The sequence below is a fragment of the Gigantopelta aegis genome, chromosome 3 (assembly GCF_016097555.1).
Source record: "Gigantopelta aegis isolate Gae_Host chromosome 3, Gae_host_genome, whole genome shotgun sequence".
In the NCBI taxonomy this organism is placed as follows: domain Eukaryota; kingdom Metazoa; phylum Mollusca; class Gastropoda; order Neomphalida; family Peltospiridae; genus Gigantopelta; species Gigantopelta aegis.
This window is the reverse complement of record NC_054701.1, coordinates 58,303,747-58,321,076: the sequence shown is the minus strand read 5'-3', so window position 1 is coordinate 58,321,076 and position 17,330 is coordinate 58,303,747. Positions and strand designations below refer to the sequence as shown.

The 17,330-nt window shown below is 37.5% G+C and overlaps 1 protein-coding gene across 2 annotated transcripts; it reads right to left on the bottom strand.

Annotated features, from left to right (window-relative positions):
* Positions 1-900: 900 nt before the first annotated feature.
* Positions 901-17,015, bottom strand: LOC121368316. Of its 2 annotated transcripts, none has more exons than XM_041492997.1 (6): positions 16,863-17,015; positions 10,614-10,722; positions 7,225-7,325; positions 5,750-5,861; positions 3,979-4,085; positions 901-1,146 (listed from the first exon to the last, which is right to left on the bottom strand). In XM_041492997.1, the coding sequence occupies exons 1-6, from the start codon at positions 16,894-16,896 to the stop codon at positions 1,076-1,078; spliced, it is 534 nt and encodes a 177-aa protein (XP_041348931.1). In that variant the 5' UTR covers positions 16,897-17,015; the 3' UTR covers positions 901-1,075. The 2 variants fall into 2 exon arrangements, with proteins under 2 accessions (XP_041348931.1, XP_041348932.1); XM_041492998.1 differs by lacking the exon at positions 16,863-17,015 and adding an exon at positions 16,344-16,555.
* Positions 17,016-17,330: the final 315 nt, after the last annotated feature.

The following is a 17,330-nucleotide window of genomic DNA, read 5'->3' as shown; positions in this document are numbered from 1 at the left end:
TTTATTTGCGCTTCCCACAGGCAGGATAGCACAAACCATGGCCTTTGTTGAACCAGTTATGGATCGCTGGTCGGTGCAAGTGGTTTACACCTACCCATTGAGCCTTGTGGGGCACTCACTCAGGGTTTGGAGTCGGTATCTGGATGCCCCATGCCTCGACTGGGATCCGAACCCAGTACCTACCAGCCTGTAGACCGATGGCTAACCATGACGCCACCGAGGCTGGTCTAGTCTTAGAGGAAACCCGCTACATTTTCCCATCAGTAACTATGTATCCTTTATATGTACTTTCACATAGACAGAAGAGGACATACCCCGGCCTTTGATATATTAGTCATGGGGAACTGGTTGGAATGGGAAACAACATTCAGAGAAAGTGTTAACCGAGTAGGTTCCAGGCCTCTGAGAATAGAAAATCTGCGTGACCCATTTATCGGTTACGCAGAAATAAATCCAGGTAACCCATGTCCTTTTTGCGTAACCGTTATATCCAAGTAAATGGTGCTACAAAAAAACAATAGGTTACGCAAAATTAGACTTGCGACCAATGTATGTGAGGCGAGCGCTCAACCGTGTGAACTAGATCCTGCGTCATGGACCTCGTCTAAAGCAAAGGAATGGAGGAAATGCATAGTAGTAGCTGCTTCCCCTATGTTCTACACACATATAGCACCTGTTAAGCCAAATATAATTTTCGGCACAATAATTACTTTATCGTTTTGGAGTTAAACGCAGTTACTAGCGGCAGGATTGGGATGCCATTTGTATATCAGTCAGCAATATGTGAACAATATATTAACTGCAACAATGCAAGTCAGTGCGGTTCAACATACGTACCAATATAAAATCTTTGATATGACAGATGCATCGTTAAAAAACATACGAAACAAGTACTAATAAAACGAAATTAAATATAGAACAACAAACACATAAAATTATCCGATATATAACATCTAGTAGGTCAGCTTGTGTACGAACACATGTCACAAGAGATTTTTAAAAAACCCATCAAACAGCTCCGAACACGGATTACAAAAGCCTTGATAGTGTTGTTATATACGTGTGGCACTGAAGTCTACTTGGAAAACAGCATGGCGACCAACATCAGTACCAGACACAGGATCGAGATCTGTACTTGACAAGCTCCTGCAATAGAAAGCGAACAGACGGATTAAAACAAGTGAAAAACAGTCTAATTTCCCTAAAATCAAGTAAACGTCAAGACAACTAGTAGTAATGCAATGGATTCGCCAAAACTGATTGTTATTAATTTTAAGCAAGATTTTTGTAAGTAATGTAGAATTTAACGGTACTTGTTTTCCTGGGAGGAATTCACATCAGTAGAGCCAAACCGAAACATTTAAAAAAAAAGTGAGGAACAATTTGGTAATTTTGAAATATAATCTTAGAGAGAAATCCAGCTATTTGTTTCATTAGTAGCAAGGATCTTTTATATGCACCACCCCACAGACAGGACAGCACATACCACGACCTGTGGTATGCACTGGCTGGAACAAGAAATAGCCCATTGGGTCCACCGATGGGGATCGATCCCAGACCGGACGCGCATCAACGAATTTATAATTACATGCCTTAAGGTACTAGCATGTGTAAGAATACCATTTCATTTCATGTGAAATTATTTTCGTGCTTATATTTAATTAAGATTCAAGAACGCTGTCCTGGGGACACATCTCAGCTATCTGGGCTGCCTGTCGATGACAGTGGGTTAGTTGTTAGTTAGTGATTAGTGAGAGAGAAGAGGGTGTAATGGCTTTACACTTATCCATTGAGCCCTTAAGAACTCGCTCGGGGTTGGAGTTGGTATACCGAGCTGCGAACACTGTACCTACCAGCCTGTAGTCCGATGGCTTAACCACTGCGCCACCGAGGCCGGTGTAACAGTACAAATAAATATACAGCAATAATAACAACAGGAGGCCCACCGGACCTGAATCATATACCTGGTATGACACTTTACCTTTGAAAGGTGAACAATAGCAATAATACTTGTATCACAAATGGTCATTACATTTTGGTGACTGTTAAATTGACATAGCAAATGAACAAATGAAGATGTGTATGTGTAACCCAACCCAATACATGATCCTTTCATTTCATTTCAACTTATTTTCGTGATTATATCCAATTAAGTTTCAAGTACGCTGTCCTGAGCACAAACATCATTTATCTGGGCTGTCTGTCCAGGACAGGGGGTTAGTTGTTAGTTGTTAGTGGTTAGTGAGAGAAGAGAGGGTACAGTGGTCTTACACCTACTCAGTACCTACCATTCTTATGTCCGGTGGCTTAACCACGACACAACCGAGGCCGGTAGGTATTTATGATCACTTTTATACAGTTCAGTCCAGTTTTGTACAAACATACCACATTTATCGCCGATCATTAATTACTTAGCAGAGATGTATATTAGATATTTGTAAAAACACACCACATTATCATTGATCATTAATTACTTAGCAGAGACGTCTATTCGATATTCGTACAAACATACAACATTTATCACTGATCATTAATTACTTAGCAGAGACGTCTATTCGATATTTGTACAAACATACCACATTTATCATTGATCATTAATTACTTAGCAGAGACGTCTATTAGATATTTGTACAAATATACGACATTTATCATTGATCATTAATTATTCGATATTTGTACAAACATACAACATTTATCGTTAATTACTTAGTGGAGATGTCTATTCGATATTTGTGCAAACATGCCACATTCATCATTGATTATTACTTAATTAGTCGAGACGTCTATTCGATATTTGTACAAACAAACCACATTGATTATTGATAATTAATTACTTAGTGGGGACAACTATTTGATATTTGAATAAACATACGACATTCACAATTGACCTTTATTTAATTAGTATAGACGTCTATTCGATATTTGTACAAACATACGACATTTATCATTGATCATTAATTACTTAGCAGAGATGTCTATTCGATATCTGTACAAACATACAACATTTATCATTGATAATCAATTACTTAGCAGAGACGTCTATTCGATATTTGTACAAATTACATACGACATTTATCATTGATCATTAATTACTTAGCAGAGACGTCTATTTGATATTTGTACAAACATACAACATTTATCATTGATCATTAATTACTTAGTGGAGACGTCTATTCGATATTTGTACAAACATACCACATTTATCGTTAATTACTTAGTGGAGACGTCTATTCGATATTTGTGCAAACATGCCACATTCATCATTGATTATTACTTAATTAGTCGAGACGTCTATTCGATATTTGTACAAACAAACCACATTGATTATTGATAATTAATTAATTAGTGGGGACAACTATTTGATATTTGAACAAACATACGACATTCACAATTGACCTTTAATTAATTAGTATAGACGTCTATTCGATATTTGTACAAATATACCACTTTTATCATTGATCATTCATTAATTAGTAAAGACGTCTATTAGATGCCTGTACAAACATACCACATTTATCATTGGTCATTAATTACTTAGCAGAGTCGTATATTCAATATCTGTACAAAATATAGTTATCATTGATCATTCATTAATTGCATAGTGGAGATGTCTGTTAGATACATGTATGTGTACAAACATACCACATTTATCATTGGTCATTAATTACTTAGCAGTCGTATATTCAATATCTGTACAAAATACAACATTTATCATTGATCATTCATTAACTGCATAGTGGAGATGTCTGTTAGATACATGTATGTGTACAAACATACCACATTTATCATTGGTCATTAATTACTTAGCAGAGTCGTATATTCGATATTTGTACAAACATACCACATTTATCATTGATCATTAATTACTTAGCAGAGTCGTATATTCAATATCTGTACAAAATACAACATTTATCATTGATCATTCATTAATTGCATAGAGGAGATGTCTGTTAGATACATTTATGTGTACAAACATACCACATTTATTATTGACTTTCTGTTCAGTTTTTCTGAAGTAACTCTTCATGAAATCGTAACCAGTACACCCAGAAGTTGTAAAGCACGACAGGTAAGACTTGGATAATCTGAAACACATCATCACACTGTTATTACAGGTTTGACTTGGATAATCTGAAAGACACCATATCATGGATATAATCTATGAAACACACCATTATACGGTTATTACAGGTACGACTTGAATAATCTGAAACACACTATTATACGGTTATTACAGGTACGACTTGAATAATCTAAAACACACCATGACACTGTTATTACAGGTTTGACTTGGATAATCTGAAAGACACCATATCATGGATATAATCTATGAAACACACCATTATACGGTTATTACAGGTACGACTTGAATAATCTGAAAGACACCATATCATGGATATAATCTATGAAACACACCATTATACGGTTATTACAGGTACGACTTGAATAATCTGAAAGACACCATATCATGGATATAATCTATGAAACACACCATTATACGGTTATTACAGGTACGACTTGAATAATCTGAAACACACTATTATACGGTTATTACAGGTACGACTTGAATAATCTAAAACACACCATGACACTGTTATTACAGGTATGACTTGGACAATCTGAAACACATCATCACACATTATCAGTATTTTTGCCAGAAAATAGTTTTTTGGGTATGGCGCTATGGTTATTGCAAGTACGACTTGAATAATCTGAAACACAGTTATTACAGGCAAGTCTTGGATACTGTAAAACACACAATAACACAGCTATTACATGTACTACTTGGATAATCTGAAACACACAATCACACAGCTATTACAAATACGAGCAAGATAACCTGGAATACATGACCACATCATCACACGTTTATTACTGGAGGGAGCTTGTTAACACAACCAACGATACATCAGTGTGTGTACGTACGTCGAATGACTACCGGGTGTATTACCAACGATGCATCAGTGTGTGTACGTAAGTTGAATGACTACCGGGTGTATTAGTTTGTGTACATCTTACTGGCACTTACTGGCAACACAACCAACGATACATCAGTATGTGTACGTACGTCGAATGACTACCGGGTGTATTAGTTTGTGTACATCATACTGGCACTTACTGGCAACACAACCAACGATACATCAGTATGTGTACGTACGTCGAATGACTACCGGGTGTATTAGTTTGTGTACATCATACTGGCACTTACTGGCAACACAACCAACGATACATCAGTATGTGTACGTACGTCGAATGACTACCGGGTGTATTAGTTTGTGTACATCATACTGGCACTTACTGGCAACACAACCAACGATACATCAGTATGTGTACGTACGTCGAATGACTACCGGGTGTATTAGTTTGTGTACATCATACTGGCACTTACTGGCAACACAACCAACGATACATCAGTATGTGTACGTACGTCGAATGACTACCGGGTGTATTAGTTTGTGTACATCATACTGGCACTTACTGGCAACACAACCAACGATACATCAGTATGTGTACGTACGTTGAATGACTACCGGGTTTATTAGTTTGTGTACATCTTACTGGCACTTACTGGCAACACAACCAACGATACATCAGTATGTGTACGTACGTCGAATGACTACCGGGTGTATTAGTTTGTGTACATCATACTGGCACTTACTGGCAACACAACCAACGATACATCAGTATGTGTACGTACGTCGAATGACTACCAGCTGTATTAGTTTGTGTATATGTTACTGGCACTTACTGGCAAAAAGTGGCCAACTTGTTGCCATTGGCTTTGATTCCATCATTGTAAGTCTTGGTACAAGACAGGACAGTGTCGACATCACACTGACTGTTCACACTTGGATACAGTGCTGAAATATGCCATAGAATATCACATTAAAATATAATATAGAGAATAATACATAAAAGGGAGAGAGAGAGAGAGAGAGAGAGAGAGAGAGAGAGAGAGAGAGAGAGAGAGAGAGAGAGAGAGAGAGAGAGAGAGAGAGAGATGGTGAGAGAGAGAGAGACAGACAGAGACAGAGAGAGATGAGACAGAGAGATACACAGAGAGAGAGAGAGAGAGAGAGAGAGATACAGAGGGGGGGGGGGAGAAACACACACACACACACAGATACATACATACACACACATATATTACAAACATACACACACATACATTAGATATTTGTACAAACATACCACATTTATCATTGATCATTGACTACTTAGCAGAGACATATATATTCAATATTTGTAAAAACAAACCACACTGATTATTCATAATTAATTAATTAGTGGAGACGACTATTCAATATTTATACAAACATACGACATTCACCATTGATCATTAATTATTTAGTAGAGACGTCTATTTGCACAAACATACCACATTGATCATTAATTATTAGTACTTAGCAGAGACGTCCTTTAAATATCTGTACAAACATGCCACATGTATCATTAATTACTTAGCAGAGACGTCCTTTAGATATCTGTACAAACATGTCACATGTATCATTAATTACTTAGCAGAGACGTCCTTTAGATATCTGTACAAACATGCCACATTGATCATTAATTACTTAGCAGAGACGTCCTTTAGATATCTGTACAAACATGCCACATTGATCATTAATCATTAATTGCTTAGTGGAGACGTCTATTCGATATTTGTACAAAGATACCACATTTGTCATTGATAACTGACTGCTTAGTGGAGACGTCTGTTAGATATCTGTACAGACATACAGCATTTATCATTGCTCATTAATTACTAAGTGGAGACGACTGTTAGATATTTGTACAAACATACGACATTTAACATTTATCATTAATTACTTTGTGGAGATGTCTATTTGATATTTATACAAACATGCCAAATTTATCATTGCTCATTAATTACTTAGTAGAGACATCTATTAGATATTTGTACAAACATATCACATTTATCATTGAGCATTAATGACTTAGTGGAGACATATATTCGATATCTGAACAAATATACCACATTTATCATTAATTATTTAGTGGAGACGTCTATTGGGGATTTGTACAAATATACCACAATTATCATTGATCATTATTTGCTTAGCAGAGACGTCTATTGGATATTTGTACAAACATACCCCATCCATCACTGATCATTAATTACTTAGTGGAGACGACTATTCAATATCTGTGCAAACATAACACATTTATCATTGATCATTAATTACTTAATGGAGACCATACCACATTCATCAGCGATTGTCTTTTCACTCTCTGTGAGAACACTCTTCATGGAATCAGCACACCCAAATATTCTAATGCACAACATGCCAATCTTGGCTAATCTGAAAGACATCATCACACGTTTATTACAGGTATGACTTGGATAATCCGAAACACATCATCACACGGTTATTACAGGTACGACTTGGATAATCCGAAACACATCATCACACGGTTATTACAGGTACGACTTGGATAATCTGAAACACATCATCACACGGTTATTTCAGGTACGATTTGAATAATCCGAAACACATCATCACATGGTTATTACAGGTACAACTTGAATAATCCGAAACACATCATCACATGGTTATTACAGGTACGAATTGGATAATCTGAAACACATCATCACATGGTTATTACAGGTACGACTTGAATAATCCGAAACACATCATCACATGGTTATTACAGGTATGACTTGAATAATCCGAAACACATCATCCCATGGTTATTACAGGTATGACTTGGATAATCTGAAACACACCATATCATGGTTATAATCTGAAAAACATTATTGTAGGGTGTCTACTACCAAATCAAATCCCATAGACGACAATAGTAATATACATGTATGTGGCCAAAACTCCTACCTGCAGCGTATCAATCGACATAAACGCCACGGATATAAATACTACCACCCCTCACCCTTAAAGTGAATCAGAATAAATTGGGGGTCAAGCTGCTCATTTCTGAGATAACGGGTAGCGTCTATGACTACCCTAGTTTCACACAAAATTTGAGAACTTTTTTTTACAGGTACCCCTTACATGTTCCAAGCACAAGGCTACTTGACACAGTGGTACTAGATGAAATAAAACTGCATACATTTTTAACCCAGATGAAACTATTTTTTTTTACAACCAACAGACTCATATTTATAACCAATCACAGGACTTGTGGTGTTCACTTCTCTATCAAAAGTTGGGTGCACCTCGAACTTTGACCCAGCCGGAAGTTATTTGGTTTAGTACTACCTATACTGATAACATACATTTTTCAAAAAGTGTCCAGCTATGTGTCTTTATGACAACCAGGATCTGGTGTATTCTGACATAAACTGACAACCTCACTGAAACTGTTGTTTCTACAGTGCAACCTAATATAATGTACACCTCAAAAAGCATATATATATTGCATATAGTTTTGTACAAATGCAATATGTCATATTAAACAACAAAATGTTTTAAAATAAAGCTCTTGAAGATATTTACTTTCAGTTGGGTGTGTACTCTCAGGTATATATCAGGGGTGCACAAATGTGAAATTGTGATAGTTGCCCAGTGGGCAACCAGTAGCAGAAGTTTGGTTGCCCAACATCATCTCTTGGTTGCCCACATATTTCATAAAAAGTTTTAAGAATATAATTTTGAACCGTTATTAAAATGAAACTGAAATGTAAAATGTTTTTATTATTATCATTACTTATCAGTTTAGTTTTATTTCTTTTTTAACATTATTTATCTACAGCTCATCTTCGCTTAATTAATCATCGGCTATTGGATGTCAAACATTTGGTAATTCTGACTCGTAGTCATCAGAGGAAATCCGCTACATTTTTCCTAATGCAGCAAGGGATCTTTTAAGTTTTATATGCACTTTCCCACAGGAAGGCACATACCACAGCCTTTGTCCGGTTGTTGTACAATAGTTGGAACGAGAAAAAACCCAATCAGCTGAATGGATCCACAGAGGTGGTTCGGATGACTACCGGGTGTATTCGTTTGTGTACATCTTTCTGGCACTTACTGGCAACACAACCAACGATACATCAGTGTGTGTACGTACGTCGAATGACTACCGGGTGTATTAGTTTGTGTATATCTTACTGGCAACACAACCAACGATACATCAGTGTGTGTACGTACGTCGAATGACTACCGGGTGTATTAGTTTGTGTATATCTTACTGGCAACACAACCAACGATACATCAGTGTGTGTACGTACGTCGAATGACTACCGGCTGTATTAGTTTGTGTACATCTTACTGGCAACACAACCAACGATACATCAGTGTGTGTACGTACGTCGAATGACTACCGGCTGTATTAGTTTGTGTACATCTTACTGGCAACACAACCAACGATACATCAGTGTGTGTACGTACGTCGAATGACTACCGGGTGTATTAGTTTGTGTACATCTTACTGGCAACACAACCAACGATACATCGGTGTGTGTACGTACGTCGAATGACTACCGGGTGTATTAGTTTGTGTACATCTTACTGGCAACACAACCAACGATACATCGGTGTGTGTACGTACGTCGAATGACTACCGGGTGTATTAGTTTGTGTACATCTTACTGGCAACACAACCAACGATACATCGGTGTGTGTACGTACGTCGAATGACTACCGGGTGTATTAGTTTGTGTACATCTTACTGGCAACACAACCAACGATACATCGGTGTGTGTACGTACGTCGAATGACTACCGGGTGTATTAGTTTGTGTACATCTTACTGGCAACACAACCAACGATACATCAGTGTGTGTACGTACGTTTGAATGACTACCGGGTGTATTAGTTTGTGTACATCTTACTGGCAACACAACCAACGATACATCAGTGTGTGTACGTACGTCGAATGACTACCGGGTGTATTAGTTTGTGTACATCTTACTGGCAACACAACCAACGATACATCAGTGTGTGTACGTACGTCGAATGACTACCGGGTGTATTAGTTTGTGTACATCTTACTGGCAACACAACCAACGATACATCAGTGTGTGTACGTACGTCGAATGACTACCGGGTGTATTAGTTTGTGTACATCTTACTGGCAACACAACCAACGATACATCAGTGTGTGTACGTACGTCGAATGACTACCGGGTGTATTAGTTTGTGTACATCTTACTGGTAACACAACCAACGATACATCAGTGTGTGTACGTACGTCGAATGACTACCGGGTGTATTAGTTTGTGTACATCTTACTGGCAACACAACCAACGATACATCAGTGTGTGTACGTACGTCGAATGACTACCGGGTGTATTAGTTTGTGTACATCTTACTGGCAACACAACCAACGATACATCAGTGTGTGTACGTACGTCGAATGACTACCGGGTGTATTAGTTTGTGTACATCTTACTGGCAACACAACCAACGATACATCAGTGTGTGTACGTACGTCGAATGACTACCGGGTGTATTAGTTTGTGTACATCTTACTGGCAACACAACCAACGATACATCAGTGTGTGTACGTACGTCGAATGACTACCGGGTGTATTAGTTTGTGTACATCTTACTGGCAACACAACCAACGATACATCAGTGTGTGTACGTACGTCGAATGACTACCGGGTATATTAGTTTGTGTATATCTTACTGGCAAGCTTTGTCATTGTCGGTGCTGTTTTTCATTCTGTTGCTGTAAGCACTGGTACAAGCCATGGCAGTGTTGATATCACATGCACTGTTCACACTGGATAGCAGAACTGAAATATGGCATACAATATCACATTAAAATATCATATAGAGAATAGTACATAAAATATCACGGGAGAGAGAGAGAGAGAGAGAGAGAGAGAGAGAGAGAGAGAGAGAGAGAGAGAGAGAGAGAGAGAGAGAGAGAGAGAGAGAGAGAGAGAGACACACAGACACACGTATAGACATACATACACACACATATAATATCACGAGAGAGAGAGAGAGAGAGAGACAAACACACACACACACACACACGTACATATAGACATACATACACACACATATATGCACACACACACAATAATTCTAAAACAAACATTAATAAATAAAATTAAATCTCAGATATCACTGAGCTACTCCATGATCAGTGATATGATAAGACTACATAAAAATAATCAAGAATGAAAAAATATAATATTGGTATATATAATATGTATGTCCTGTAATGTAATTTTCTGTATCCTATGTTAGGCCGGGGGGAAAAAGTTGGTCTCTGGTTAGACTAAAGTTCAGAATTGATTCAGTGGTTTTTTGTTTGTTTGTTGGTGGGTTTGTTTTTTTTATTTTTATTTTAAAGCATGGATTGTACAGAAAAGGTGGGTAGTTTTTGTTACATCCTCCTCAACCGCCTCGGTCCATCCTGAATGGCCATGGTTCCCTCTTCTTTGCTACCCAAAACATTTTCCTGAACAGTAGCACGAGGTGGGGGTGGTGTGGTTCTGTACAACCCACTGGTTACAGCTACAAAAATCGACCTCATACTGCAGGAAATTTAAAAAAAAAAAAAAAAAAAAAATTTCACGCTCGAGGTCAAAATCGACGCGCGCGCTGACAAGAGACCAGAAATTTAATTTGTTTGGCCTTGAAATTCATCGTGACAAATGCTGGTAAATGAACATTTTTTTTACGATGTGTAGTTTTCAGGAAAAACAACCACAAACAAGAAATTAAAAAAAACACAAAAACATGAGCATATTTGTTTTGAACATACTGGTTTAGAGTTTTACCCAAAATTTTATATTGATAATTCATTGATATTTGACGATAAGGAATAATATACAGCTAGGTTGACTGCCAGTCAATAGTACATTATGAATGTTGTTTGCTTTCTGTCATAACTTGTATTGGAGGGGTGTGAGGGATGTTACTGAAAGTCCATCATACGATTTTTATATAAACAAATCCATTTGTTTGACGAGTTAGTTGTTGTTTAGTATTCGAATATTTGCTCGTCATTTTCATGGAATATTCGAATACCATTTTCAGACCGAATGCCGAACACTAGTCAATATAACAAACGTTAAAGTTTGTTTTGTTTAACGACACCACTAGAGCACATTGAGTTAGTAATCATCGGCTATTGGATGTCAAACATTTGGTCATTTTGTAGAGAGGAAACCCGCTACATTTTTCTATTAGTAGCAAGGGATCTTTTATATGCATCATCCCACAGACAGGATAGTACATACCACGGCCTTTGATATACCAGTCGTGGTGCACTGGTTGGAACGAGAAATAGCCCAATGGGCCCCAACGACGGAGATCGATCCCAAACCGACTGCGCATCAAGTGAGTGCTTTACCATTGGCCTACGTCCCGTTCCGCCTCTATATAATAATAACAATGCGTGGGCACAATTCTGTTTCATTAGTTCAGAAAATATATTCACTCACAATATAAGAACACTTTGGTTAGTGACAGTTGTTTTAATACAGTACATTTCAGCCTAGGTAGACTCAAAGATGGTCTGTAGGGTTCAAACCAGGGGAACAGGATTAATCCTGTATACCCAGCAGCCTAGCTAGCCTCAAACATGTTCCGTAGGGTCCATATCAGTGAAAAAGGATTAGTCATGTACACACTGCAGCCTAGCTAGACTCAAACATGTTGAGTAGGGATCAGATCAGGGGAACAGTATGCATCCTGTACACACTGCAGCCTAGCTAGACTCAGTAATGTTCAGTAGTGTTCAGATCAGGGGAACATGATTAGTCATATATACACTGCAGCCTAGCTAAACTCAAACATGTTCCGTGGGGTTCAGATCAGGCTAAGAGGATTAGTCCTGTATACACTGCAGCCTATAAGCTAAACTCAAACATGTTCCGTGGGGTTCAGATCAGGGGAACAGGATGTGTCCTGTACACACTGCAGCCTAGCTAGACTCAGTTAGTCCTGTATACACTGCAGCCTAGCTAGACTCAATAATGTTCAGATCAGGGGAACATGATTAGTCATATATACACACTGCAGCCTAGCTAAACTCAAACATGTTCCGTGGGGTTCAGATCAAGCTAAGAGGATTAGTCCTGTATACACTGCAGCCTAGCTAAACTCAAACATGTTCCGTGGGGTTCAGATCAGAACTTAGTGGGTAGGTGTAAGACCACTACACCCTCTTTTCTCTCACTTACCACTGACAACTAACAACTAAATCACTATCCTGGACAGACCGCCCATATAGCCGAGGTGTGTGCCCAGGACAGCGTGCTGCTTGAACCTTAATTGGATATAAGCACAGAAATAAGTTGAAAGGAATAAAATACCTAATTGTTGGATCAAATACTTAAAATGAGTAACTGTATGATCCAATTAAACTGCTACAATTACAATAGCAAATATATACTAAAAGACAAAAGTTATTGTGACACACAAAAGACAAAGATAATTGATGATAAGTTTTTACTGCTGTGTATGAAATATTATACATGGAAAGAGAAATATCCGAAGGTATGGAAACGAGCAATAGTCCATGAAACGGGCGCATCTGCCATATGCAAATGAGCCACATCTCTAGAGGGGGTCCATGCAGAGCGAAGTTCACACAGTCAGTGTGTTCACCCTGAGCATTGATACAGGCCTAGCACCGTCGTCTCATTGAGGCCATTCCAGATCTGAGGAAGGATCAGCCGGAGTTCTTGGCGAGGCGTTGTCACGGGTGGTCGGCTGTTACGGGGACGGTCCCTGACCTGGTTGTTTTGTTGATATCGTTGTCACAAGTGTCATATGGTGTTTCTGTAGACGTTGAATTGACGTGCGATGTCACGCTTCGAGGTCACTGAGGCATGGCATGACGAAATTGCATCAAACAGTTTACTAATGGTGTTTTTCTGACTTCTGGATTTCTGAAGGCTGCACAGAGTAGCAATGATTTGCGACTGAATGTCTGGCCTTTTATGGTGAACACTGGACAGGATTTCTCCCGAATATTCCATTTTTCTTGCACAAAGCATGCAATCGCTGCAACAACTGCTTGGTTGCATTTCTTCCAGCTGTTTCATGCACATTTTCTCTGGTTTAATTTACATCCATAATTCCATTCACAAATTTATTACTCCAAACAATCCATGTCACAATAACTTTTGCCTTTGAGTATACATTTATTGAGGAGTATGAAAACATAAATAGTCAAAAAGACAGTATCGCACCTGAAATTAATAAATTAATTTTTATTAAAAAAAACTAAATCGGCAAATTCATTGTATTCCCCCTCCAGATCTCGACAATTATTTGTCCAAATTTATTCTCTCTGTCTGTACCAAGGAGAAGACCGTGTCAATGTCAGCGCTACGTTATCGTATCTAGTCGACCTTCAGTCTGCACTTCCCACAGCAATCAAAAGTAACTCTAGCAGCAAATATTGAATCCATCTTTGCCGATTCTTACACGAACAACTGTTCCATCACTGTAAACATTAACACAAATCAACCACCTGTTAAATGACCGCGTGTTATTTATGATTCCGACAGCGAGCGACCTAGAAAAATTGACATCCCATGGCCTACATTGAATGGCCCGGATTGATTATTAATTACAAAACTAATAACTGAATTGGTATTATGTTCTTCTTCAGACTTCATAATGTTGTTATTGTTTATTCAGGTGACCCCCCCCCCCCCCCCCCCCCCCGCCCCATCCATAACCTGTACCAATCTCCATTGTAGGTAGGCCTATATGTTGTTTTGTAATTTATATTCTGTAGGTGCAGACCCTAGTTTCAGCCCGTGAAATTAGATACCAAATTTAGTTCATCTTTAAACCTGCAACACATTTGGAAAATGATATAACAGCGAGAAGCTAAAGTATGTGATCTTTAAATACCATCTAAAAATAACTAGAGCTTGTCTCGATAACCAATAGGCCACCTACTTCTCAGACGAACAGTTACACTCAGATGTACAAAAACTAATATTATAAATAATAAAATGTAAGTACGTTTAATTTAAATTATCAAAAACTGCTTTAATAGTGAAAAATACATCGAAGTGTTTTTTTCTATTCAATTAAAAAAAATATAAAAAAATAATAATAAATAAATAAAAATAAAAACTCACCCTCCCTTCTCTGTGGAATGGAACCCTCCCACAAGGAACACGTTTTTCATACCATGGGATTTACTACACGTTCCAAGCAGATTGTTTTCTAAATTGCACACAGAAATTGTTATTTATTTTTTTGTTATTTTTTGTTATTTCCAAAACACTTTTACTTTTCTTCATATGTCAAACCAAGCTGAAATTATTTTTTTAAAAACAAAATATTTTTGCAGGAGTATGGAACGGACTAAGTTACGGACTAACTTAATGAGTTAAGAGCGTAATTGAGGCAGCCAAAACATAATAGACCTATAAATTATTTTATTTTTTTATGATTATGATTGTCATCATGATGATTATTGTTGTTATTGTTGTTGTTATGATTGTTATTGTTGTTAATAATAATATATTATATGTATTTATTATTATTATATTAAAAAATATACACTGGTGGCACCTAAGTCTGCACAGACTAAGGTGACATAAGTGTATATCCTCGAAGGATCGTGAAGCGTCCTATTAACGAGAAAATGGCTACAATGTACACGCATTGTAATCGCATGATCAATTTGATTATTTGATCTATTACCTTATTCAATTAACTACAAATATCAATTAATAGAATGTTTATAACCTTACAAGTGTATTCCGTCGATAGATAAAACACATGCCACAGTTGAATGTGTACATTCCAAGGCCTGGATTGGAAAGTGTCCTATAGGTAAGATGGGCTTCCATAATTCGTTTTTGTTGAAAGAATACATACGTCACGTGACCTGACCCAAGGATGAAAGCAGACGTGACAGCGACAGGATTCTTTCGCTGTTGACAAGTGCTGATTATTTAGATGCAGGTAGGTATTAATATAGCATATGATTTTAATCGATTCTACTATTTAAAATGATGATCGTGTATAATGCTTTTTGTATAAAAATAACTTTTTAACTGTTTTATCCTCATTTTTTTTCTTTATCAGTAGCAAGTACTTCCTGGTCCAGAATTATTGTGTTGTCAATGTTCACACGCATGCAGATTCGTAATAAACAAACCGTACGTAAAATAGGACACTTCTTGACTTAGGACGCCTTTCGATCTTTAGCGATATATCTTGTTTCTTTAGAAATGCACTAAAAAAAAGGTCGGTTCACTCACCTCAGACCTGCAACTTTTTTCATAATGGTGTAATTTATCTTCTTTTTTTCAAAACAATGAAATTGTCCACAAAAAGTCAAAAACAAAACAGAAACGCGTAGGGGTCTACTATAAATTATTACGTCATCGACAAGTGACGTACATTTATTTGAAATACGTACCACTTTCATCCAATCTACTGGCTATGCCTTGCAAAGCCAGCTGCCTTTTTTCACTGATTTTCAAGTCTGTGTAACATCAAACAAACATGGAAATTCCGGCCAAATTTCTATTAATTTGTCCTCTTGTAAAACAAACATGACTGTGTCGCCATTTTTAAATCATGTGATATTGATTTTCATTTCCATTGGTCAGTTGGTAAATTCAGCACAGCTAATAACTCAAGAGCCCTCATACGGTGAGATTTTTGCAACCACGCGAGGCGAAAAATTTAGCACACGAGAGCTATCAGCTGAGCAAAAAGTTAATTGAGACATTTTGCTCAGCTGATAGCTCTCGTGTGCGGAGGCAATTTTGTAATGTAGCTATGCGTGTGACGTCATATGAGTGAGTCAAAAGTAATAATCTGCTTCGTTTATGACTTTCCTTTAATCGGTCATCATCTGTCAATAGAAACAGTGGTTGCAGGATAAAAAGTAATAAAACAAAGCAAAACCGAAACAACAAAAGAATGAACTGACCTGAAAGCACAGCGACAGCCAGGTGAAAGTTCATCTTGAAGTTTGTGTGCAATGTCTACAAAAGTTACTGAACTCGTCGGCTGTGGTGGCAGTTGTACAATGGATGTGCTGTGCGCATGTATCAGCCTCACTCTGGATACATACAATTACACAGTTTGGGGCTTGGTTTATTTCTAGATACAGATATAGTCCAGTCAAATTAAGGTTTGACCCGCAACTAATTGCAACAGTAAACATTTTTACGAGAAATTACCCAGAAAGTGTTTAGAAACAACATATAAAAAGTATCTGAAAATATCGGTGGGGGAACATGCTTGATTTTGCGACCAAACTTTGTCCCGAAAGTATATTTAAAATGTGACGTCGTGGGGCTTCGTACACATCAAGGGAGATAATAACGTTTTGTCCTTCACATTAAATTGTTGACACTTTCAGTACTATAAAAGATTATTTTACTATGTTACATCT